The sequence below is a fragment of the Rhinoderma darwinii genome, chromosome 7, assembly GCF_050947455.1.
Source record: "Rhinoderma darwinii isolate aRhiDar2 chromosome 7, aRhiDar2.hap1, whole genome shotgun sequence".
NCBI lineage: Eukaryota > Metazoa > Chordata > Amphibia > Anura > Rhinodermatidae > Rhinoderma > Rhinoderma darwinii.
Genome location: NC_134693.1, coordinates 24998829 through 25025634, shown reverse-complemented (window position 1 = coordinate 25025634; position 26806 = coordinate 24998829). Strand labels below are relative to the sequence as shown.

Below are 26806 nucleotides of genomic sequence, written 5' to 3'. Positions count from 1 at the left end.
GGCCCTCTTAGAATACATAATTTATTAGCTTTCTCTACATGCTGACATTAGACTGGCCTGTCATTTAGTCTGTGTCACTGATGAATGTGATTGGATAAATCGTCACTGAAATGAAGTCTACAAGCTCCACCCCATAGACTAAGAGAGAGGCAAGTTTCTTAGACTCGTTCATATCTAATATGTCCTGAAAATAACAGGACCAAGAGACACTTTAGGTTCCCATTTTTTGGATTAGAAGCAGAGATTGTGAAAACCGTGAGATACTGAAAAACAAAGTATATTAGGAAGCTGCAAAACATAAAACCCCTTCAAAGTGCACCTATGACCTTTTTTAGATTTCACTTTTATTATGGTACCAACTTGGAAAGCGATGTTACTGCTAAGCCACCCCTGCATATTTGCCATCCATAATGTCTTGCTAGATGTCAGGATCTTGTTTGCTAGGGTCTGTAGCATTTTCAAAACAATGTTAAATCCAATGTTAATTACAGTTTCTTTATAGAGTGTTTTCCACTCAAATAAAATTTTCCCTCGTCTTTGAATCATCCTCTTCCAATTATTCTAAGGTGCCAGAAGTATAAAGTATCTAAATATTCACAATAAACAGGTGTCTCAACTTAAAAAAAAAATGTGCATCTGCTTATGTCTGCACAAATCGTACACTTTAAATCCCATGCGGCTGCAGGACCGACGGTTCCATAAAAGTACATAGTTTATATTACTGACTGTATTAAGTGAACTGAACGCACTGGTTGCCTAGAGCCTGCCACTAGTGGGAGCTTTCTTTACTGCATACAGATTTATACAGCTCCTCTTGAACTTATTATATCTGTTTCATTAAGCTCCCCCTAGTGGTGGCTGCAGGCAGCCAGAATTCTATCATTTAACTCTGGCATTGCGATGAAAAGCAGCTGTTTGGAGCTCTGTATGAGAAAAAGAAGTCCAACTACTATAAAGGTGCACAGGTACACAGAATTTTGAGCCTAAAAATAAATTAATGCTTAAAGTTGGGGATACACCTCAATTCTCAGCACCTTACCATAATACGGGGGGCAGGTTCAGCCATGTTGAGTGCCTTTACATAAAAAACGAATGTCTCCTGTGAACAACACTTTGATGACCCTTTCATGCATGTAGACGTACTTTTCTTTCTACGTTTTGTCCTGATCTTGAACTATAAGATGTCTTGCAGCCCTTTTTGCAGTATTGTTTGTTTATGACTGTAACCTGTCATCAGTGTCATTATAATAGTGTATATTGTAGTTCTGATACATTTCTCTTCATATTTCCCTGCTATCAGTCACCAGCGCAGCAACATAGTATTTTTTCCTCCTCTGTTACATTTCCAGTTGCAGCCACAACAAAGCCTGGCATCTAATAATGAGAATGACTCTGTTTTGTAACACAAGCATTTACTGAACTTCTCAGTATTGGGTTTTAGCAACATTTTTGCAACTGTCAATTAATGAACAGACAGAGAAAGCTGAAAACCCTTTGTAGAAATGCCTGCCATGTTTCTTTATCCAACTAAATATTTGTATAATTGAGAGAGACGCAGGAATGGCGGGGTGCCGGCTGCTCTGTGTTAGTTACAATTCACCTCCCTCTGTACATAGGAGGAGACCTGGATAATCCAGATTCTGCATTGTGAATGGAGCCCTGTTCCATACAGCGACATCTGGCTCTTTTGATGGTCTCCACAGGTCGTTGTGTCGCCCAGTCCAGGCCGGACTTGACCGGTGTCTCTACTGAGCTCTGTCTAGTCTATAAACAACCCCCTTGTATCGATCAGTGCCATAATACACCAACCCATTATTTGGTAGTTTGGTTTTTTTATCTTCTGAATGCAAAACCATTTATTATAAAAATCAGTTAAGACGTAACAAAATATTTTATTTTCTTATTTTATTTGTTCTCTAATTTCCAGATTTGTTCCACAATCATAGAAGGTACCACACACAACATAAAGTAGAAGAAATAAAGATTTTTGTAACATTTTAATTGTTAACCGTTTCTATGGGAAAAGTCATCAATGAAATGACTTTTCCATCATCTGTCCCCTATTTCTTACTAACTTACATTTTGTAGGTTAGCAAGAAGTAGATGGCAGTATGATTTCAGGATCAGACTACACGGGTATTTTTTTGTAGTCTGTTACCATAGAGACCCAAAGGACTACAAAGGAGCTGTAGACACAGGACAACAGTAGTTTTTTTTTGTTTTTTTTGTTAAGTCTATTTGCTACATTTTACATACATTGGAGCAGCAATAAAGAAAAAATGGTTGCGATGGTGGACCGTCACCATGTTGCAAAGTATTTCATTCGTGCTATGTAATTATCTATTATTTCATATGTGTATTATATTTTTTTTATATGATTTATTTCAAATAATAGCCAAAAATTAGTAAATTAGTACCCAATAAAGTATAGCTCATTGGAATGTCTAATAGAAAGAAAACAAGAATCATGAAAATATATTTTAAGATGGATGGCTTGTCATGACTCTGTAATTGGTGGTGAGAATTAGTGCAATGATCTCCTTTCCATTGGTCCTGCAGGAAGGGTGTAAAACATCATAGAAAGGAGATGGGGAAGTCCAGTACAAAGTCCTCCTATCCCAGGTGGTTAGGTGGTGTGGGAGTTTTTGCAACCATCAGAATGGAGCCCCATTTTAATCTTTGCCATTAGGCCCCCTCGCCATTGTGTATGCCCCTGAGCAGAACGATAAAATACAATAGAGCGTTATCTGTTTTAAATCGGGTAGCGAGCAGCGCATACACTGCATCTTAATCATGATGGATTAAATGCATATAATACTGACCCACTTGTCATGGCAGATACTAAACAGATGACAAATTCTTGAAGTATATTATACAGAAATATCATTGACCGCAAAGTTCACTTTAAGTTGGACACATGGTTTCCATAATCTCTATTTTGCAGTAAATGTCCAGTAATCTGGAACCCAGCAGTCCAGTTTTCTTGGGAATCCAACATTTTCCATAAATTGTTCCGGTGCCAGATTTCCAAGTTATCACTTGATGTGCCCAAAGCTGATCCTGGGTTGGAGACCAGTGGAAAAGTTTGGTCGGCTGTCTCTTTTTCACACTGGGTCCATTCTGAAGATCAATCTGTCCAGTGTGGAACTCAAGTGTAGGGCAGGAGAACAGCACAGAGAGTGGCTGAGTGAGTGTTTTTCAGTAAATCCTGACCTAAATACTTAGCCAGGCTCTCTCTGCTCTGTCTTGAATTGGCTTTACTAGCAAATTCCTGTAATCCATTAGTTTTATATAATCCGCCACTTTGGTTTTTAGATCCTATGCATGGTAGACTATTGAAATTGGGGAGCTTCCTCTGATCATTAAAGAGGTTTTCTCATGAGGACAGACCCTGTTTTTAAATCAAAGCCAGCCCGGTGAACAGGGCGGTTACGACCATCCATGCATTTTCCCTGCAGCGACCACTACAGGGGAAATATAGTATTACATGATGTGTGTGTATATATAGTAATAACATTAAACGGGTATTTAAATGAATGGAAATATGGTATTATATTAAACAAGTATTTTGAGTGGCCGATCATATAATACATGGATGGGCCGGGTCCAGTTCATAAAAGGTGGTCCCAAGCGGGAGACAACCCACTATTTTGTCCATATGTACTAATCTTCAGAAGACAACCCCTTTATTGTTTGAAATGTTTCTAAAGGACATTTAAAGTGCACAACAGATGGTCTCTCTTTTTATCCCAGTATGGGCACGGTCCAGTTTCATGTCCCATCTGAGGCCTCATTCACACGGCCGTGCCTGTAGGCAAAGAATGGGAGCATGGCCCGTAAAAAACGAAAAGTAGGACATGCTCCATAATTCTATGGCACGGACACCTATCCATAGCGGTATGGAAAAGTTGCCGGCGGCTAATAGAACCGGGCGGGTCTGTAATTGCGGACCATATTGCAGTCCGCAATTACGGAGTTTTTTTTTTTTTTACGGTCTTGTGCATGGGGCCTTAACGTGATAAAGCCGCCTTTACCCTGGCATAACTTGCAAACTTATCATCATCAAGGGCATCAAAGACTTTATATCCACTTTATTTGTTTACATGCCAATTTGCCTAATAATGAAGTTCATCATTTGGGGTTAATAGAGCATTAACAATGCATTATTATATTCTGTTTATCATTAATTAGTCATGTCATCCTCTCCACTTCTCTCTACATTGATATTCTCTGACATTAAAAAAAAAAATACTCAATTTAAATTATGTTTCATGAAAATAATTAAGTATTAATAGACTTCATTCAGTGGCGAGTTCTCAGAAATTTCCACTGTTTTGCCTTTTCTGACCCATGTTATTAAAACTCTATTATTTTTACAGACTTTATTAAATTGGATCTTATTAAAGCATTCCATATTTGCATTTGGTCTTTCATAATTCATTATTATTATGACATTTACTTTTACCTTCACATCTGAAAACATATCATAAGCTACCCTTTTCTCTTGAAAGAAATGCTAATTTCAGACTGTCCTCTAATGGAAGTGAAAAGCTTTATCAGTTTTTTCATTTATTCTAGATCATGGTAAGAATACTAATGCTCGGCTTTTATATGCAAATCTGGAAGTGCACTTTTTTTTTGCTAAAAAAAAAAAAAGCTTTATTTTACATTTTTATATATGTAAAATGGATGGCGCCGAGATACATTTATAGTCCATTATATATATATATATCTTTATTGAAATATTAACTAAATAAAGTTATTGTTAATGGTTTCCTTGAGTTGAGGACTTTTTCCATCCATGCCGGAGCCATGACCGCTGTAATAGATTGACTTATAATGGGCAAGAACAGACTGCACTATTCTTGCCATTGAAAATGTAAAAAGTCCTTGACAGAAAGCGGAAAACGCTATCTCAAGCAGATTGTTGTGTTTGGGCCTTGGCATGCTGAAGTATCAAAAAATCTATTTTTATAATTTTGACTTTATTGAAGTCAAATTAGGCCAACCCGGTGATCAGCTGATCGCCGTGGGTCCAGTTTCTGAAAACCCCAGTGAACAACTGATGTCATCAGGGGAAGCGGCCGCTACATGGAGGCAATTCATTACATGGAGGCAATTCAATTGAATGGCCAACCATGTCATATATGCACTAGCCAAGTCCTACAGAACAAGAGCTGTTCTTTGAGGCTAATATAGAGGGATCTCGAGCAGGGGGCCTGCCTCTATGACGTCACTATTTGATAATAGGACGTATGGAAAGAGGTTGTTGTCATCAAAGGTAGAAGGTATTCTAACGTTTGACATTTTCGGAAAGATCTTTTCATTTTCTGTCTACAAAGAGAGGTTTCCTACAGTTAAAAATAAATTGTGGAAAATAAGGGTTCCGCATTGCAATTGCTCCTTTAGACTCCTACAATATTTTTTTTTATGTCCATGTTTTCTAAATGGTAGGCCAAGAATGTTCAGGTCTCCGCTTAGCAACAGACGTTCGTCTGCTGACACTGCTGATTCTCATGTCATACTGGAGGCGCCTGTCATTTCAGTATACCTGAGAAGGGCTGCTCTAGTTTACTAATGTGAGGTCTCTTCTCGCTGTTCGTTTACACCTCTGGATAAAAAAATACATGCTGAAATCCTTATGAATGTGTCCCACGAAAGGAGATGTCATTAATCAAACTGTGAACTGTGACAACCCCCATCATTCACCCGCAGCTGAGGCCTCCATAATCCATGCTCTGGATAGACTTTTATAGTAGAAAGTTAGTGCATTCCTAAAATCTGATTGACAATATTGTTCTCTTAAAGAACCCATGTTAGATTATTTATGCTTATAATCTGAAATAAATCAAAATGAGAAGCGCTCATGGTGCCGAATCCCAAAACAATGGTGAATGGGTATACAGGTGTAAGAAATATCCTCACCTGGGAAAGTTGTGCAATATCCAGGCACAACACTGTTTGAAGGCATACAATTGATGATGAAGTTGCTGCTGCTTCCTGGCCAATGGGACCACAAGGCTCCACCACGAAATATTGAATCAGTTTAAAAAATAAATAAATATATATATATATTTGTCAGAAAGCGCTACTTCATCCAGAGGGTGGAAAATAAATTAGTTAGGTATTAATAAAGTATTTATTGAGGTCATGCGTTTCAGCGCCGGACTGGCGCCTTCATCAGATCTAATACCACACTGATTCATGTTAGATTATAGCTTTTGATACCCCATACTTGTCGCAGATGGTTAAACCAATGGTCTAGCCAGGTATTCCTCTACGTTTTCTTTTACGAATACCATTAGTATGTTAACACTCGATTTTTAGAATTTACAGAACATGGGGATTGGAAGTTTATGGTGAATTCCTCAGAGTATTTTTTTTATCCCGTGTTTTTCTGTTTGACAGGTTCCTGACGTTGTGTACTCGGCATTTTGGCAGTGTGGTAGCACAGACCATACGAACACAGAAGACAGATCAGTTTCCACTTTTTCTAATTATAATGGGAAAAAGATCATCCAATGAAGTGCTTAATGTTATCCAAGGTAAAGAACTTTTATGTGATTTATAAAGCAGTCTGAATATTTAATCACAATGTAGATTTGTCTAGTGTACTGTGCATTTCAGAATATATACGCTCGTAGCAGAGTAAATCGGTCAATTTATACAGTTACTAGATGTTGTAAACGGGGCTATATTATAGTAATGTCGGCATCTTCTCGTTTGTGGGGTTCTTTATTTTATATGAGAAGATGAATGTGATGTGGAACCGACTAAAAAGGGCTGACTAGATGATGATATTGATCTTCCTAGGATAGCCTATTAACTATTGCAGAAGTTATCTAACAAGCTCTCAGCTCTTCAAGGCCAGCACATTTACTGGCACTAGGGGATTGCTAGAATCAAAACGCCCTTATATAATTTTATTCTCATAATTTCTCTATTTAAACTGAATTTCAATTATCCCAACCATTGCCATATAGGAGCCATCAGCAGAATACAGGTAGGTCACCACACTACAACACCCTGTGTACCCTTCAGATAAATTAAAAAAGTATAAACTGTTGTAAACCGTACCCTGAGTAGACTTCTGCTTTTTCTCATAAAAATCACATCTTGCTCAGCCATGTTAGTGTGGGAGTGAAGGACACACCATCACACAGGCTAGAGCATTGAGAGAAGGCAGAGGGAAGAGAGAGCATTCTGTACAGGGAACACCCACTGAGCTCTGAACATGCAGCTCCACATGCAGCTAAGCTAGAGAAAACAGGTCTTAAAAATAATAAAAACAAAGTAGAAATCAGCCAACAACATAGTGTAACTTGAACCTCTCAAAGTATACAGGTAAATTTTTTTCCATGACAATGGTGCACATACATGTTAATGAAGCCGTTTTGCATGAAAAGCTGCAGGAGAAAACTAGGCAAAAGGCTTCACATTCAGACATACACTTAGGCTAACCATACACATTACCTAGCTATTGGCCGACCACTATACCTTCCGATTCTCCCCCCATACACATTCACGCTCGGGTGAGCTTGCATGTATTTTATATGTGGAAAGGGGGAGTCCCTGGAGAACGAAAGGATCGGGTATGTTGAAATCCAAATGTCCGATCCTTCTATCCCCCGACATGTGCCATTTGTTTCCATTACATGAGGTTTACGTTTTTTCCGTGGAAACAATATTACAATATTATAGTAGACTACGCTATTGTTTCCAGAAAAAAATGGAACCTTACAGAACGGAAACCAACCGCAACGGAAGCATTACTATCGAAATCACTGGTAATGCAGACGGAAGCTTTGGTTTCCGTTTGGCTTTACGTTCGTTGGTTCCTCCGACAGGTCTAATGGAATCCATGAATGGAAGCCCGACCCTGATGTGAACAGGCCCTTACACGTACATTGTGGTCCTTCGCACTTCTGCCAAGTTTTTTTTAAAAAAGTTGAACTTTCTGTATCTGTTCACTGATCTCCTGCCTCTGAAATGAAATCCTTTTATGCATGCTTAAGTTACATAACCTTTGAACAAGTAGGAAATGTCACCACAAAATTAACATTTAAAACTGAAATAATTCTTCTTTCCCTGACCTTGCTAACTTCGCACCCAGTTAATTATCCCCTTCGCTTTCCAAGAATCCTACGAGTGATTAGACTTACACTTCTAAATGATTTAGCTTGTTGCTTTCTACGGAGGAGTCTGGGCAGAAGCAGGAGAAAAACTTTGTGCACTCTCGCAGATTGTCAAGTGATGTGCTCTATCCGCAGTGTTTGGTCCACCTGATCACCGTCTGTGTCATTGACTGTAAGAACTCACATGTAATTCAATTCTTCATTTTGATCAACTCTTAGGCTGCGTTCACACGTAGCAAAAATGCTGTGGGTTTTCTGTCCGGATTTGCTGATGGAAAATCTGCAGTGGGCTATAATACAAAGTTGATGATATTTGAACAAAAGTCATCCACATTTTGTGGGAATTTTTTCGCACAGAAATCTGCGGCGTAGATTTAAAAATTCTTGCTGTGAAAAGTGCACAGGTTTGTAGCAGATTACCCACGGATCTGCAGAAAAATCTGCAGGTCCGGATAATTTAACCCCTTTACAACATTTGATGTATCTGTGAGTTCTGGCCCGCTCCATATCCAGCAGGTGTCGACTGTGTATGTTACAGCGGTCCCTTTTACTGTAACAGTCTGGATCGAAGTTGACTATGATCCCGGCCATTTAACCACATAGCTGCTCTTAGCCATTAGAAGAGGTGGGCCCCTCCTTCATCCCATCAGAAAATAGTGAAAATGAAAATACGATAAATGGTTGAGTGGGCAAGGCCTTAAAAAAAAAAAAAACACAATACCCACCGTACGATCTTGTGTTGCTCCCTTGGTAATGCTAGCCTGGTCCCCTGCCGCTCTCTGTGTCCTGGCCTTGGTGGTGACGTATTGAGTAGACACGTGTCCACTGGAGGGCAGGATGCGGGGAGCGGCAGGGGACCAGGCTAGCATTACCAAGGGGGCAACAGAAAATCGTATGGTGGATATTGTGTTTTTTGTTTAGCCAGTCTGCAGAGGCAAATCTGCATCCAAATCTGTACGATTTGGTGTGGATTTGCTGCTGATGATTTCCTTGCGACAATCAGGATTTGCTGCAGAAAATTTCCGCCGCAAATCCAGTACATGTGGACGTATCTTTTACGGGTTATCCAGTCTGTTTACTGTGTTTCCACCCTTGAATGCCTCTAAACTCTCCATAACACTTAACCTGCCGCACACTAATCTGATTTCAGTGAGAATGGTGCGAAACTCTGGCATTGATTCCAGGTGTGTAACCTTTCATAGCTCTGGTGGGATTCCAGGATTGGATGTTTGCAGACATTAAAGCCTGGATTCTTGTTAGAACACGTTAACATTTACCGGAAAAAAAAGGAAAAGAGAGTGGTTTATGAAGGTCAGCTATACTGATACAGGGTAGGTTCACTTCTGCTGAACCTACACCCATACATTAAGGAATTGCATAAAGAGCAGTTCTGTAATATATGTATTTTATCAGAATTGTTCCCTTCATAAGGGACAATCATATGAGAATAGAGCAAGTCAGTCGTCAGTCGTCAGTCGTCAGATTTTCTGTGGCAGTCTGAAATAGACGTTCACTTTGTTTATATAGGTCCAAAATTCTGTGCAAATTAATTTCTTCATATATCTGTATATGAGTTGAAGCTTGATTTTTTTTAATATTCAGAGATCCAAATGTCTTACAACAACCCTGTTCACAGAGAGTTTTTTGCAGGCAGAAAAATCAGCCTCAAAATTCTGTAGGACGAAATTACCGCTCGCTGGAAAAAAAAACCGCCTCCGCCTCCCATTGAAATCAATGGGAGGCATTTTTTGCCGCATCTTATGACGCGGTTTCCGCTTGGAAAAACGTGTACAAAAAACTGTGTTAACTCCCCCTAATGCTACAATTCTGGCAGCCTGTAGCCACCACTAGGGGGAGCTTTGCAGCTTACTGAATACTGCATTATTATTAACTACACTGTATAACCGTATGCAGTAAGCTCTTAAGCTCCCTCTAGTGGTGACTGCAGGCAGCTAGAATTAAACTCAAAGGCTGGAATCACAAATGCCGTTTTTGATTATTTTTTTTTGAGCCAAAGGCACTCCTGATCCAACAGGGAGGAAACCTATAAGTCCTTACTTTTATATTTCACATTCCTTTTGCATCCAAAAGTGGCTTTTGCTCCAATAACTTCATTATGTTATTCAAGCCCAATTCTATGCAGGACATTTGGAGCTCTGTATCACAAAAATAGGACCTTTTTAGATTGAGATTAAAACCAACAAAATGGTGTTCCAGTTTTAGCAAATTAATGTTGTTTTTTTTTTTTGTATAATTAAAAGTTAGACAATTTTCCAATATATTTTATGTATTATTCATGGTTTCAAGATCTCTGCTTGCTGTCATTTAGTAGTGACATTCATTGTTCAGTTACAGTGGATAAAATTCTGTACATGGTCATGTGATGGACACACAGATGCACGGCTCGTCACAAAAGCCATGCAAAATAACATTCATTTTCTGAAAGTGGAATACCCCTTAAGCCTTTGTCTTCTCTCCACGTGTAGCAGACAGGCTGCTCTAAACGGTGTGACCCCTTTAAGAGCGGAATACAGACACCATTTTTTGTTCGCATCTGTAAACATCGGATGTAGTTGTTATAATTCCCTGCCATTGCCTGAATCTTTCTTTGTTACTGAATCTGGATTATTCACTGACAGGCAACACATCGGTGGACGAGCTGATGATGAGGCTTATTTCAGCAATGGAAATGTTTTCGGCACAGCAGCAGGAGGATGTCAAGGATGAGGTAAGCACAAAATTCATCAAATATCTGAGGTAAAACCGCGTAGATATTTCAATTTAATGGATTTTGATGTCCATAGCACACGGCTGCACTCACAGTAGCAATATGTATTTTAAAGGCTATGTAGACTTTTGAAATAGTTTATTTTATTTTTTATAAAAACGTCTATCAGTGTGTTTGGTGCAACTTTCTAAGTACTTTTTATTAGAAATTATTTTTACTTTTTGAGATACAGCTGCATTGTATCCTGTATACAGAACAGCTGTATCTTACGCTGAGACCGGAATCCGTCAGGTCAGCGGCACTGACCAGTTCAGTGTCAGTGGGTCCTGCGTGTCTCTGACACACAGGATCGAGCTATTAGCGATCACATCTAAGTTCATAACAGGACCTGCTGTCAGTGCCGCTGACCTGACGGATTCAGATTTCAGCGGCAGATACAGCTGCTCTGTATACTGGATACAATGCAGCTGTATCTCAAAAAGTAAAAATAATTTCTAATAAAAAGAATTAAAGTTGCACCAAACACGGATATATATATTTTTTTTTTTAAATATATTTTTAATAAATATATTTCAAAAGTGTACAGAGCCTTTAACACTGGCAGAAGTTATAACTGCAGTACTGGGTGCATCACTTATGTCAGTCCTTCCTGGTTGAATGGCATACATACTCAATTTGCAGCAAACCCGTAGCCAAGCCGCATGTAGTGCATGTGCAGTTCTGCCGTCCACACCACTATTGATTACACTGTGACTACACCAACATCCACCACTTTCTATAGAGCTCCTCCAGTTTATAGTGACAATATCGCAGTAAAATAAAATATCTAATGATTGCTTGGCCTCTCGAAAGGCTCCTCTGGGATTCTGAGCTCCTGATTTTCTCAAGAGCAGAATTTGGTGATACAGTTGCACCGTTACCTTACTATTCATTTACATTATAAATATATTAAAGAGGTCTACATACAGCTAATAATGGATGTAAAGAACTGTACGATGGGTCACCAGGATTTACACAGCACATCAGGTGCCCAATTCAACTGTACAACCTGCAGAGTGGTAAAGATACTATTACATGGACTGATATGGGTCGTGAAAACGAATGCCAATCGACGAGACAGCTCATAGTTTGGTGCTCGTTTGCTCTTTTCACAAGCGGCTATGATCGGTAATATATGGACACGAACTTTCATTCCTACGATCGCTCGTAGCCATGCATTTGCATAATGTGGTCAGCACATCCTTCTGTTTACACAGGGAGATGTGCTGCTGACTAGCCGATAATCGAGCGTTTCCCTGTTCATCAGATGAGTGTTCCCCTGTTTACAAAGGGCAATGATCAGGACCCGTTCACCCGATCATTGGCCCATTTAAAAAGGCCTTTACCTGAAGCTCCAGGGGTCCAATGCAAGATCTGTAACAGGGCGCCCACCTACCATGTGCCATTTATCAACATGTTTGTATTGTAAATATTTTATAACTTTTTGCAACCAGCCATGGAGTTTCACGGCATACAAGAACCGAACAGGAGGGGAGAACAAAAAAAATAAGTGGATGGGGAGGATTAAAGCGTTCAGAAAGAGAAAAGTCTCTAGGTCGTTTAGGGGTTATTCCGATGAGGGGGCTCCGAGGAGCAGGTCACCCAGGGTGAGTCCAAATAAGAAGCTTTCAGAGATACAGGAGGGGGTGTTGTCCGCTTAGTCTTAATGTACAGAATTCCAGATTACTGGGCTGCAGTTGTGTATTAAAGGCTGGTTTTTCAGCGGTAGCGAGGCGAAAAAAATAATATAAAAAATAAATATGGGGGGTGGGTCGATGGGAATAGGGATATGAGGATGCGCAGACCATGAACACCCCAGCGGAACAGACCGATGAGAAAAAAGAAAACGAATCACTGTGTGTATGATTATACCGGGCCACTAAAGAGGATCATCGCCAACTAACGTCCGTTCCAGGAACCAGACGGTGGAACAAAAACAATCTCGTATTCTGGTGTTAATGTCTGTGGGGAGGATGTGGATTATGGGTTGCCAGGTCTCAAAGAAACTACGTACTATCGATTCTTTTTGCAGGAAGGCGTTGACCTAATCCATGCGTAATAGCAAAAATAAACGGAGGGACAGAACGTCTGGGCCCAGCTAGGCCTGCAGGATAGATTTTCACGCAGCAGCGGAAATGAAGAAAATGAGCCTCGTGTAGATCCGGGGGACAGAAGTGATGTCAGGCAGAGGACCAAAAGGAGCCCAGCTGTGGGTTAGGGAAATCTGTTGCTTTGTGTGTGGGTGAAGAGTAGTATCCTAGTGTAGAACGAGTGGGACACTGGGCAGGTCCATAAGCAGTGGTACAAGTCAGCCACATCTGCCCCGCACTTGGAGTAAGCCAGGGTTAGGACGTTTCCCATATGGAAGTTTCGTAGGGGGGAGATATAGCCTCTGTGTGATTTTCAAGAACATTTCCCAATAGGAAATAGCCAGTATTTATTTCAGTGCCTTGCCGAGAGTGCGAAGGATTACACTTTTATATTTTTTCAGATTTTTTTTTTTCTTTCTTAAAAAACTTCTAAAAAAGGAAAAGTTTATGACCTACAAATCTTTTAATACTTATATAGTTAGAAATGGAAGACAGGTGTGTTGAAAGCGTGGGTATATCTATGGTGAAACTGTCAGAAAACACTAATAACAAGGCGCTTTCACACATCGTGGTCAAAATGCGTTTCTCGCTACGAACCTGTTTTGCTGCGCTTCGTGGAAAATAATCCATTTTGACCGTGATGTGTAAACACAGGACATATGTCTTGCGCCGTCCTAGCTATAGGGGTCCAGAAGGTAGAATCACAACCCGACCTGTTCGCTTAGGGGGATTCTTCTGGAGGTGTGACAACACTTCATGCTAAATGTATAATAAATACAATTATGACATGAGTTTATCATTAAACAAATATTTCACTATTTCAGTGTACTGTATGTAGTGCATATTATAGAGTCGTTGTATATAGTGACGTGATATCATTTACAAATAGAGGGATGGGGCACAAGTACATATTTAGCTCCAGGGCCCGGGATCTTCAGGCTGCACTTTTGGACTTGTATGTGTGCGGAGAGGGATTTATTTGAAATATTTATCTTCTTATTAACTCAATACGTTTAATAGGTTTTTATCCAAAGGCAGAGACTCGATTTAGGAAAATGGATCCTTTTAAGCTTAATCCCTCAGCGCTCTTGCAGGGCATGTTAACGCACTGTAATTGGAAAGTTGCCAGTTTTGCAGGAGACACAGTTTTACAGTAATCGGAGATGAGTGAAGAAGGGACAGTTTATCTAATGCCCTTTGTGATGTTGACACTGAACGTTTGACGGGAATCAGTAGGAATGTGTAATGCATGGTGTGCAGAAGCCGACACTGTCCTGCTAGGACCTTTGAATGACAGACGCGCTTCGCAGCCCTCAATCATCTACGTACCTGGAATCCCTAAGGTGGAGTTCACAAGGGTTAAAGATCGGTCAGGGCGTCGTTCATATTTTTAATTAAGGAAATGCTCACAGGAATGTATAACATTTAGCATCAATTAATGTGCGGGATTGTTAATAACCTCAATGTGTTCATCTTCGTTACAATTGTATGACGGAAATATTTGAATTACGTTATTATATTATAAGTTACATGCACCTTGTGTATATTACACACACATGTATTTTATGTTAAATTTGTATTACATGATTGTGGCACAAGGGAGAGGACACCTTTCCTTAATATTTCCTTAGGGACTTGTCCCCTCTTCTTTTGAGGTGCGCTATGATCCACATTTTGATCTAAAAAGATGTAGTGGAGAATGAATCGTGATGTAAAAGAGGACGAAGTCTGGCACACGTGGGACTAAATAATATACTTTGTAATGGGGATTATAATTGAGTGGAGATTTTCTGATTCTGAGGTTTTGCAGGAGAGGTTTCCACTTTGCCTGGTATTGAAATCGAAGCCCTATTCCACAAAGTCCCATGGACAAGAGTGGCGCTGTTTCTAGGGAAAAACAGACACTTTTAAAAAGCTTTTAAAAAGCTTTTGACATGTCATAGTGACACATCAGAAGTTTTGATCGGTGGGGGTCAGATCGCTAAAACTAAGTATCCGTATCACCTAGGTGAGTGCTGTGCCGTCTTGTTTCTGATTTGGCTTTCCTCGGAGCGGTGTACGGACTCAATAGGAAGTCTTAGAGTCTGTACACCGCTCGCTCAGCTTTCCGTGAAAAGCCGATCTGAATCGAAGCGGCACAACGCTTTTACCGCTTCTTTTTAGCAATCAGTGCTCGGACCCCCACCGATCAAGTCTTCTGACATATAAAATAAAACTTTGACATGTCATTGTGATAAGTTTAGTTATCCTTAAAGGGGTTGTCCACTACCTGACAACTGATGACCTATCCACCAGATAGGTCATCACTATATCATTAGTGTGGGTCCGACACCCAGACCCCGCACCGTTCAGCTGCTCTGGATGCCTACGTGCACCGGATGTTATTGCACATTATGCGATATACGGAGCCGGAAGCAGTTGGCTCCGTACATTGCCTACGACCGTGCTGCATAACTGCAGCTCTGCTCCTATTTACTTGAATGGAAGCAGAGGTGCAGCTTGGCCGTTATTCCGTGGCTAGAGCCAACTGCTTCCGACATGTATGTCCGGTGCCCGGAGGCAGCCAGAGCGGCTGATCGGTGCGGGATTTACGGGTGTCAGACCCATCAAACACTGATAACCAATCCCGTGGATAGGTTATCAGTTGTCCAGTGGTGGATCTTCAAACCCTGTCAAATTAGGAAAGGGAATACATTCTCTCACATAGTGAATGTAATTCTGTCAGAAACCATTAGTTCCAGCATGCCTACAGGTCCCTTCCGGTTTGTGTATAGGGAGAGATCTGTCAATCAAGCTAAGCCGGGCACGGAGAAGCCGGAGGGGAGCCACCCAGGGAACACTTTTCCGCGAGCCGGGCACTTATTAAAACTATGATTCCTTTAAAGCGCTGCATCGGATACAGTACAATGTAGTTTAGTGTAATCACGGCTCCTGTCGCCATGTTACGGCAGCATTAATGTATGGACAGGTTCCCTTTAAGACTGAAGAAGAACTTCACTCTCCTGAAACTTTGCATCATCGTTTTACAAATCAAATAATGGAAAGTCTAGGGTGGCATTGCGGACGGTCTCCATAGCTGTAGTTTTCGACTATGATGATCTACATTGCTAGTAAATGTTTAGAAAGAAAAAGTTGATCTATTACTGAACCTTATGTCCCTGGAACTGATTCCCACACTTGATCTGAGCTAAAAGCGGATTTTCTTTCAGCAGATAGACATGAGAAAAATCAATATTTTCCTTTTTTGCGGCTTAGTGTTTTAACACAAGTCAGATTCCTAGAAATCCCATCCTATAGTCTATTGTTCATACCAACCTGGCCCCTGGAAGATCAAAATGTATCTAAATGCACGTTCCTTTATGCCGCTGACAATAGAAAGCAGGAGACAGATTTCAGCTTCTGTTACTGTTGTTGTCTCAATAGTTACATGCTGTTAATGGAAACCACAAGACGATCAACAGAATAGCTTTGTGCCGTACGACAACAGTATATCATGTAATGTTTGCAGAGCTTGCATAGGGCATTGTTTTTGTTCTTGTAGCTTGTTTCCTGCGAAATATATTAAGAATATTTGCAAATGTACAAATCTGTGGTTTGAGCGGAGGTAAGTCTGTATCATACAAGACAGCAGGTCATACCCATAAGAAAGAACCCGCAAGTGGGAGAAGCAGGGGTGTTTCAGGCTCTATTGAAACCGAAGGGTCCAAACCCAGTATGTAGGCAAAATGAAACCTATCAGGAAGATGGCGATAAGTCCTTGTTCACATCACGTTAAATGGTTTACGTTTGACGTATACGCCAGGAGCTCCCGAGGCAAACGTTAAACGTAGGCTGTGACGGATACCTAACCGTTTTCGTTAAACGTATACGTCATGAAATCTCATGACCCTGTTCATGACTGTTAAACGAATACCATTATAGTCTATAGCCATTGGATGCCACTGTTAGGCATTCGTATGACGCATCCGTCTCCCTTAGACTAATATGGTATCTCTTTAATGTATACGTCATGAAGAGCTATTAAAAAGCCCATAACATACACCTGTGATATATGCCATACAGCAGGCTCCCGTGTAACAAAAAGTGTACCGCGCCACTGAGGGATCCCTCAGAGCAGAATAGCATAGGCTACTCTGCTATTCCATCCTTAAAACAAAAGATACCAGCCAGACGGAGACCAAAACGACACACTATTGGCCGCCTTTCGAGCTAATGGAGCCCTATAGACACGTGTAGGTCGGAAGCTTTTCTGTTGTACACGCTAAACGCAGAGCATAAACTTAATGTGAATGAAGCCTAAATGGATTGTAGCTTTATTCAGGTGTGACCGTGTTTTATTTTGTACTGACCCCTTCTATAAGTCAGTAGTATTTGAGAAGTTAGATATATTGAGGCCTCATGCACACAGCAGATCCGTGTGCTCGTAGCCTGTACGGTGTCATGCAGTAGATTTATTTATATTTTTTTCGTTTCATATTACAAAGCCATAGGCGCTCTGTGTGTCACTGTATAGAGCCTCCGTACGGAGTCCTATATTATGAAGGTTTTCTCTGTAATATGGTATCCAATGGACAATGCTACAATTTTTATCTCTCAAAATTCCATATGCATCAGTGAGAAAAAAAAAATGAAATTGGAGACATATTGACGTTCAAAACTGGCCCATAGATTTCTATAGGTGCCGTATTACAGCTACATGTAAAGAAAAAAAAATTACAGCTCGTAAAATGGTCACGCGCATGAGACGGTAAAGCGAATGTTCACCTTTTAACACCATTTTGTATATTGGTGTAAAAGTTTGTGCTAATTAATTATTTTTTTTTTCCAAAAGGGCATTAACTGTCTAGCTCAGTTTTTTCTATACAGCGCTCCAAATCCACTGCATAGACATAAATGTAATGTTTTGTCCACTTTTAGCCACCACTAGAGGGAGCTTAGGAGTAGACTGGATACAGTCTTATTATTGAGTTCAGTGTGTATAGTGTATGCAGTAAACTCCTAAGCACCTACTCACCATAATGTTTTTAATCTATGTGTACACAAGGAAAAAAGGAGCTCCAACCGTTATTAGGAATTATTAAGAAATTAATGGCCACAGGATTTTTAGCCCTATTTAGATCATTATAATTTCTTAAAAGTGGACGTTCACTTCAAAATGTAGAAAGTTGTAACATTTTAAGGAGTTTTCCTTCCTGTGCGGTAGCAGGGAGGAGATGGGGTTAAGGCTTCTTTCTCACACAGTGCATTGGCAGTAACTTCTTATGGTGACGGACATGTTCAGCCTTGAATAACAGACATGAATAACACTTTAGGTTGTCGCTTTAAACCTAACCAGATCTTCATTTCTGAGCAGTCAGAGTTTAGCTTTTTGCACCTGAACCGTGCCGGAGGTTACAATCTGACAGGATTACAGTAACACTTAGTGACAAGCTTGCTGCGGGTGGGGTTGCCATATTGTGACTCAGCCGATCGCAGAATTTCTTCCTCATACACATTTATTTTTCTGCTGTCAAACTGTATTACTGTAGACTGGCTGGATATTGAACAACAAGGACAGACATGATGCACTAGCCGAGTACAAGACCTGTGGTAATTTTCTGGCCTGTTCTCCTTGTAGTATTGTTTAACTCATTAATGACCACCCATGTTCTTTTTATGTCAAGCAGCCAAGAACTTTAAGGGTGCGTTCCCACAGGCAGGAAACGTTGCGGATTATGTAACGGATTATGAAGCCGCGTTCACATCTGCGTCAGGGCTCCGTTCTGGCTTTCCGTTGGAACGGAGCACTGTCTGACACAAACGGAAACCATGATTTCAATGGTGACGGATCCGGTGTAAATGGTTTCCGTTTGTCTCCGTTGTGCAAGGGTTCCGTCGTTTTGACGGAATGAATAGCGCAGTCGACTACGGTATTGATTCCGTCAAAACGACGGAACCCTTGGACAACGGAGACAAACGGAAACCATTGGCACCGGATCTGTCACCATTGAAATCAATGGTGATGGGAAAAAGAAACCTAAGGTTTCCGTTTGTTTCAGTCAGGGCTCCGTTCTGACGGAAAGCTCCAACGGAATGTCAGAATAGCGCCATAACGGATATGTGAACGAAGCCTAAATCGGTCACCGAAATCCGCAACAAATCGTGTTTTTCCTGCGCATATTGCTGCAGATTTAGTGTGAAGCATTGATTATAGCAAACTTTATGTGCACCGGTGGTTTTTACAACGGAATCGCTATGCAAACTGCGACACAACTGAACTTGTGATTTTTTTTTTAGTGCAGAATTTCTGCTCCCCATTGAAGTGTAGGACCCAAACATGCAGCATCTCCGCACAGAAATCATAGCATAAAGTGACATGCTGCGGATTTGAAAGTCGCAGCGCAGGACGGTTTCCGCTTAACGTTTCTGCGATTTATCTCTGCAGTGTGGGCCTGAGATTCTAAAAAAGTCATCCACTTTGCTGCTACTGTAAATGCTGCAGAATTTCCGCACACAATTCTATTGCAGAAATTCTGCAGCGTTTATGCTACGTGGGAACCCGGCCTGACACCTTTTTACAGTTTGGCTAACCGGTCTGTGGAGTCGGTAACCTAAACTTCTCTACATTTCCACTGTCCGACTCCTTCATAAATTGCTCGTGTATAATAATTAGTAATAATAAATTTGCTGTAGTAAAAAGGTCACGTCAGGCTTTTCATCCCCATCATGTGAATAATTAGAACATAAAACATATTTATTGGAATACAATTTCTAAACAAAAAACTTTCTCAACACACTCTGCAATAATATTCATCATATTTAATATTTTTATTTCTATTTCTGCTGACTCCAACTCCACATCCCCGATGGCTTCATAGACAACTCAGTGCAGCTGTAGATTGAGGACTGTCAGAGACTCTAGAGAGAAGTCTGACGCTTTTTGCGGCTTCTGTCATTTTGATCTCATTGTATATAATGCAATTCCTGCATTCGTTTGTTAGGTAATACGTAAGATTCGTTCCTAAAAGCGGAGAAGTATCCACCCATGGTTTGGACTGAAAACACAAATCTTTGCTAAAGCTGCTGTGACCCCTATGTGTCACTAGATTGCAGAGGTTGCAGAACCTGAAGCCCATGACTTCTACTGCCCCCATTCAGCGTACAGCGTGACTTCATCACAAGATCGGTACTATTTGCCCCTTCTCTGACCATTGATCTGCCTTGTGACCCTTTTATGCCTTTTTTTCCCCTCTCTCAACATTTGATACATAGTCATTATAGTCATTCATAGTCCTAAATGTATTCATAAAAAAAAATCAACAATAACATAGACTAAGGTGACAAATGGCATTTTGCTTTTCTTCTCTGCTGTCACTACAGAGTAATTTAAGACAGACTGGTTACTCTGGATACATTTCTTAAATGAGTATGTCCCTACGCAGTCTGATATTGTCCCATCAGTTCTAACCGTGTCAGATTGAGTAGGGACGTGTGCTATCAACACACCCTATGGTTATTCCTCTTTTCCAGGAGGAATAACAGAGGAACAGCACAACACAGCAACTTAAGAAAAGATAGCATTTACTAAAACAGACATCTCCGGAGAGCTAAGGGTCCTCTTTAACCTCTAGGCCGAATTCATACTGATCATTTTAAGCAGATGTTTCTGAAAATGATGGTTTATACAGTAATTTTACCTCTTCTTTTTGAAGCCTTCCATCAAATGGCAATAATGAAGATGAAACTCAAGATTGAGGGGATGAAAACCACAACAGCGGGCGCGCGGTTTTACCATTAATCAGAGCGGTTTTGCAATGTGCTATATTGACGCACAATTTTGCAGGTTAACACTTTAAACACCTGCAGAAATTGTGTGCATAAAAGCGCTCTTTGCAAAACTGCGCCAATTTGTGGTAAAGCTGCATGCCGCGGTGGCTTTTGACTGTAGCGGTGCCACACGTTGGCCGAACATCTGCCACTACGTCCGGCCCTCACCCTTGGAGATCTATCCACTATGTCGTCGTCTGAGATTGATGGGTATTTTAGATCGAGCACAAGAACAGTTAACCGGCAATCATTTGGTTTCTTCGTTTAATGTCTTGAGATTCTGCTCCGTTTTCTTACCCGATTGCACGGATGTCCTTTCTATTCCAGGCCTCATGCCGATAACCAACGGCACATTAAAAATTCATTAGCCTGAAAGTTCATCTTTGTTGTGTTAAAGTAATAGGTGGCCTTTTTTGTTTATCTGATGCCAAACAACATTCAGTGCCAGAGAGCAGATCTGTCTATTCTATCACAGCTGTACAAGGTGAGAAAATAAAAGGGATCGGAATGAAACCGTAGATCCAGGCAGATGATAAAATGGCAGAATATCATCCTCCCGGTTATTATGCCTCTTGATAAACGGCGAGCCTAAGACAGGTAAACCCTGAAGAAGACCCAGCCGCTTCTGCAGATTGATGGCATTAGGCTGGAGCTTAGAAGAGAATGTGATTTGCCGGCTGACATTTGTATCTGCTTCTCTCCATCTCTGTAACCTCTTCCGTAATGCGGCAGCTGACAGCAGCATCTGGGCGCTCGCGCTTTTTGAGAACTCGTTTGCCAAGGAAAAAGATTAAAAGGTTACATTTTGCTTTATGACGGAGGGAAACAAATTGAGGCATAAATATATATTTATCACTTATATTTGGAGTGAAACACGACTCGTTATCAAAGTGCTCAAAAACTACAGAATAAATCTAGCAGGATGTGGGGAAAACGTCAACATTTTAATAATTTTGTGAATATTAAATAAGCTTCAATAAGAAAATGTTATGTTTTTCTTTCCTTAATATCCAGTGTCTCCACGATCCTATAAACATTATTCGTTCGTTCCCATTAAAATAAATATATTTAATGTATATATAGTGCGTGTGTGTATATACCAAGTATGCAGGATCATAATTTTACTGTATATAAAACGTATATGTTCTATCTGGCATAGATGAAACCTTATTGGTTCAGGTAAAAAAAAAAAATATACATATATATACCATGCTTGAGAAAGGTCCTATTGTAGGACAGAAACGTTGCATCTTTGCTTGATGTGGACTGAATAAACTTCACGGTTTTGCTTATTGGAGTGCTGCAAGACTTTCTTTATTTATATCTGTACTTAGTCCAAGGATCGGGACTACTTGCTGGGCACCCAGATATATATACAATTCCTTCCTAAAGTGAGTGCTGCTGTTTTTCTTCGTTGTGTGTGTGTGTGTGTGTGTGTGTGTGTGTATATATATATATATAGATAGATATTGCACTTACAGGTATATACACATTTAGGTTTGGAGGAAGGCAATATAGATTTGGGGTTCGTATACAGGATTCATTCAAATCACAACCTGGACATTATTGAAGGTCACATGCCACTGAGCGACCATATTCTGTATTCTGCGCAGAAGTTTATTCAGCAACAATACCAAAATCTATACGATTATATAATGTTCTTACTTCTATATATTACATACAGGTGCCTGTGCACATTTAACGAATGTCAATCGAACCCGCCAATTTCGGGGGGGGGGGGGGGGGGATATGCCCACACGTAATGTATATGTGGGTGTCCCGACTCTCCCCTGGTGGCAGATGTCGGGGATTGGACATGTTGGATTTTAAGATGCCCGCTCCTTGGTACTCACGGGAGATTAGCCACCTACAAACGTATCAGGCGGTGGCTTATTCCCCTTTCCCCAATGAGTACACACGCGCTCAGCTGAGCCGTCCTTGCATGGATGTGGGGGGGGGGGCCTATCACGAGGAATAGCTGTCAGCAAAATGAGGGTTCGGCTGACCGTTATCTAAGGTGTGTGGCCGCCTTAATTCTAGCGCACAGACCGGGTTGTCCACATACAAGCCACTGTCCTTTAGAAGCTCTCTAAGCTCGACCAAAAAGGTGAGCTCGAATTATCTGTAATGTGGTATGGATTTATTTATAGGCACATCCTCAGTAACTAAGTAGCGCAGTTGACCCATAGCTCATAGAACTTTGACCCATAGCCATAAAAGTTTCTTAGCTTTTTGAAGCCAGCGGTCGGCAGATAACAGGCCAGCGCTTATAAGGCGTATTCTGGATCCACCTGCACCGAAACCGTTAACTGCTCACAAAGTGCTGTGGCCCGGCACGCTCGCAGTACATCGATTTTTCCCTCGTCTTTCCTTTACTGTAAGCAGAAAGTAGTTATTGCATTTTACACTAAATGCCAGACAGGTGGGTGAGGTTCCCATAACATCTTAACAGCCAGAAGGTCACAGATTCAAATCCCAGGGAACCTGCAAAGCCTTTCATCCAGCAGAGGTAAACAAAATGTGGAGCCGTAATAACTGAGAAGATGTATTCATTACTGTGTAAAGCGCTCAGTGATCTGAGGATAAGAGGAGGCGGATGAGGGAAGATATTACTTTTATTACTAGTATTCTGCTAACTGTGCCATTTGTAAGAAATAAATTGTATTGCAAGGAGCACTGACTGATGGGGATCAGCTCCGGGCAGCTCTGCCGAGAGAAGATTTATTGTGAATTACTTGTATACACACAATATTCTTCCTAACAAGTGCACAGTTTCTTCCTTGTTTATTGCTTGAAGTGCAAAAGCCGCCCACGTTCAAAAAATTTGTATTTTTTTATTTTTTTTTAGAAAATCAGAATCATTGATGAGAATTTCAACATCTCCTCAAGGGGTTGTTATAGTCTAATGCAAAGCATTCTCTATAGAACTAAGTTGCCTACAAGTTTCAATCTGAAAATTAAAATTATCCAGCAAGTATTTTGTCTAAATAGATTATATATGTCTAATTTATTATTATTATAATAGATTAGCTAAAATTTTATATAGCCCCTTTCTTAGAATAGGTTTGGTGTCATTACAGCTCCCATAGGGGTTGTCACTGAGCTTTCCTAGGGTGAAGCCAGTCAGGGCGGATTCCACATTGCAAATCCGCAGCAATTTACGGTATAATACAAGTAGATAGATAGATTTTTTTCAAAAACCCATCCACATGTAGCCGATAAAATCCGCACTGGAAGCAGAGCATTCTGCAGATGTTTACGTTCGCTGTATGCTCATTACTGAGCTGAGAAGCTGTGGATTTCATCCTATGCATTTCATTGAAACCCAAGGCACATCCGCTTCTAAAGCTGCGTCAGGATCCGCATGTAAAACAAATGCCGATTTTGCTGTAGAGTCGGGGTCGATTTGTTGTAGATTCGTTGCAAAATCTATAACGGAAATTGTCTGCTACTTATCCTCATGGCCCCAGAGTCCTGAATGACCGGTCAATCTGCTTAAATTCTGTGTCCTGGAAGTCAATGGCTCAAAATATATATTACACTGAAATTTAGATGAGTGTTCCAACAGACACTCACGCCAGGAACTTTATCCAGCATCCTAATCAGGAGATTTCATACCGATATGTATTGATACAGGAGAAATAACACACAGACGCTGCTGGTATGCTCAAAATACACCTCTGGGGGTTTATTGCCAAACTCAATTAGAATAATATCATTATAAAGGGGTGTAGGCTTGAGGTTAACCAATCAGAGGCAATGTGACAATAACTCTTATTCTGCCAATAGCAGACCATAAGAATATTTCAAATACATAATTCTAATTCTTCATTAAAATGCTGACATCCGGTAACACCTGGAAACAAGCATACAATGGGGTGGTGTTAACTGTTCTTTCCCATCAGGGACTGTGTTGCGATAACGAAAATAGTTGCATTTTAGGTCTGGGCATTCGGTCAACCCGCTAGCCATGGATACATGAAGGCTACACGTTGAACTCATAAAGATAACACATTTCTTTGAGACTTGAGCAAAACTATGTAGAGGAAAGGTCATTAAAATAATGGAGAGTACATATTTTAGTAATTCGGCATCCTGCTTGATAAATCATAATATAATCTAATACAGATAATATAAGCAAATAGACCATCCTTCACATCTGCTTATATGTGCAGGAGCCCGGGCTGTATAACTACACAGATATGCCATTCAGGAGTTTGGTAAAGTTGTGTAATGACCACTAAAGTGTGAAGAAGTGAAATTCTGGCTGCTTGCTATAGGCTGCGCATTTATATTGCCCAACTTACTTAAAAGGAATATTAGACCTGGAAGTGAATACATATGAAAGCTGCTATTTGTCTGCAAGACTAAGTAGAGCGTCTTGTTTAACCCCCGTAAGAAATTGAACATGGAGACGAATGGGGTAAAGAATGTCCAAAGCGCTGCCTTCTAGAATATTCAGGATACTGAGCTGACGTGAGTTTTGCGATGTTTTTTCTGTAGACAATGCAGGTTTCTTTTTTTTTTTTTAATCCGTTTTTATACACATTCTTTTTGCTATTTTAGAATTTTTATTCTTAAAGTTTGAAAATAATAGTAAAAAATAAGCTTTTTTACGTTTCAGCTATTTTTTGGGGTAATATAGTTTTACCCTAATATAGACCTTTTATTTGTGATAGTCATTGTCTACCGTAAATTTTAATATATTACATGTCCATATTAGGGTAATTGGGCTAGCGTTACAACAATGATTGGCTGGGGGAACGTTTTTTTTTGGGGTGAGTATTTTATGTGTATTTATAAAAAAAAGACCTTTGGGGAACTTTATATATTTTTTTCTTTTTTACACCTTTCTTTTCCACTGTAACTGGAGCTGCACAGCAGCCACAGTTACAGGGGAAATCAGCCCTCTCATAGTGACGATTGTCACTAATAGGGCTGTGCTGGGTCTAGTAAGAACCAGCAGCAGTCTGTCACTAACGGCACCCGGCGATCATATGACCAGTCACATGATCACCGGGAGCAATAGATACAGCGGGGTGGCCGCTGCCTCTATTCCTATACACAGCATTCATTGAGCGCTGTGTAAAAGAGATCGGAGAAGACAGAAGCAGCGAAAGCTGCTTCTATCTTCTCCTCACAGTCCCCGGCAGTCACTGACAGCCGGAGACCCGACATTCAGCTGTCTGATCGCTCGGGCAGCATGTTAAAACCCGAGCCGTGAAAAGTCTATGGCTCGGGTTTTAAAGGGAATGTGTCGCTAGAATTTTTTTTTTTTTTTTTAGTTAAACAATTGTTTTTTAAGTGATTACACATTGTTTTAATTTTTTACATTTTTTCACAAGTCAGGAAATATTATAAATTAGATTCTAATTTATAACATTTCCATGTGCTGGCCTCTAGAGGGAGCAGTTCCCAAAATTGCAGCATAGTCAATGTGGTAAAGCAACCTCATTGCTTTATGCTGCAAATTTGGGGTAAACACACTCTCTAGTGTCTTCACACAATCCCCCCTCCCTTCTTCTGGCTAGTGCCAGGAGAAGGAGGGGTTTGAATCTTCAAACCTCCTACACTGTGTGCCGCCATTTTCTGAGCGACTGCACAGTGTAGGAGGATTAGATACAGTGATCAGCAGACAGTATAACACGAACATAATACACACATCACATACACGAACATAAATTACCTGCCGCCTCCGCTCCTATTCCTTGCGCCTTCGCTTCCTTGAACATATGGCCGGAAGCTGCGGCCGGAAGTCGTCATCTTACTGTCCGGCAGCGGCTTCCGGTCCACAAGAAAATGGCGCCGGATTTCTCTCTGCGAATGAGCTTAGTTTTGGTCGGTGTGGGAGCGGCGTATGCTGCAGTGAATGGAACGGCTCCCGTTCGCATTCTCTATGGGGTTGTATGTGCCGTATGCCATCTCCTGTATGTGTCGTTAATCGACACATACAGAGATTTTAAAAAAATGGCAGCCTTCATAGAGAAGTAATTATAAATAAATAAAAG

General features: G+C 40.6%; 1 protein-coding gene across 1 annotated transcript in view; it reads left to right on the top strand.

Moving 5' to 3' along the window:
• Positions 1-26806, top strand: part of FAF1 (Fas associated factor 1) — a 197973-nt gene that overhangs the window by 146799 nt on the left and 24368 nt on the right. The window contains exons 14-15 of the mRNA XM_075832979.1: positions 6409-6545; positions 10775-10863. Coding sequence (XP_075689094.1) covers positions 6409-6545; positions 10775-10863 — 226 coding nt within the window. The remainder of the gene's footprint in view (positions 1-6408; positions 6546-10774; positions 10864-26806) is intronic.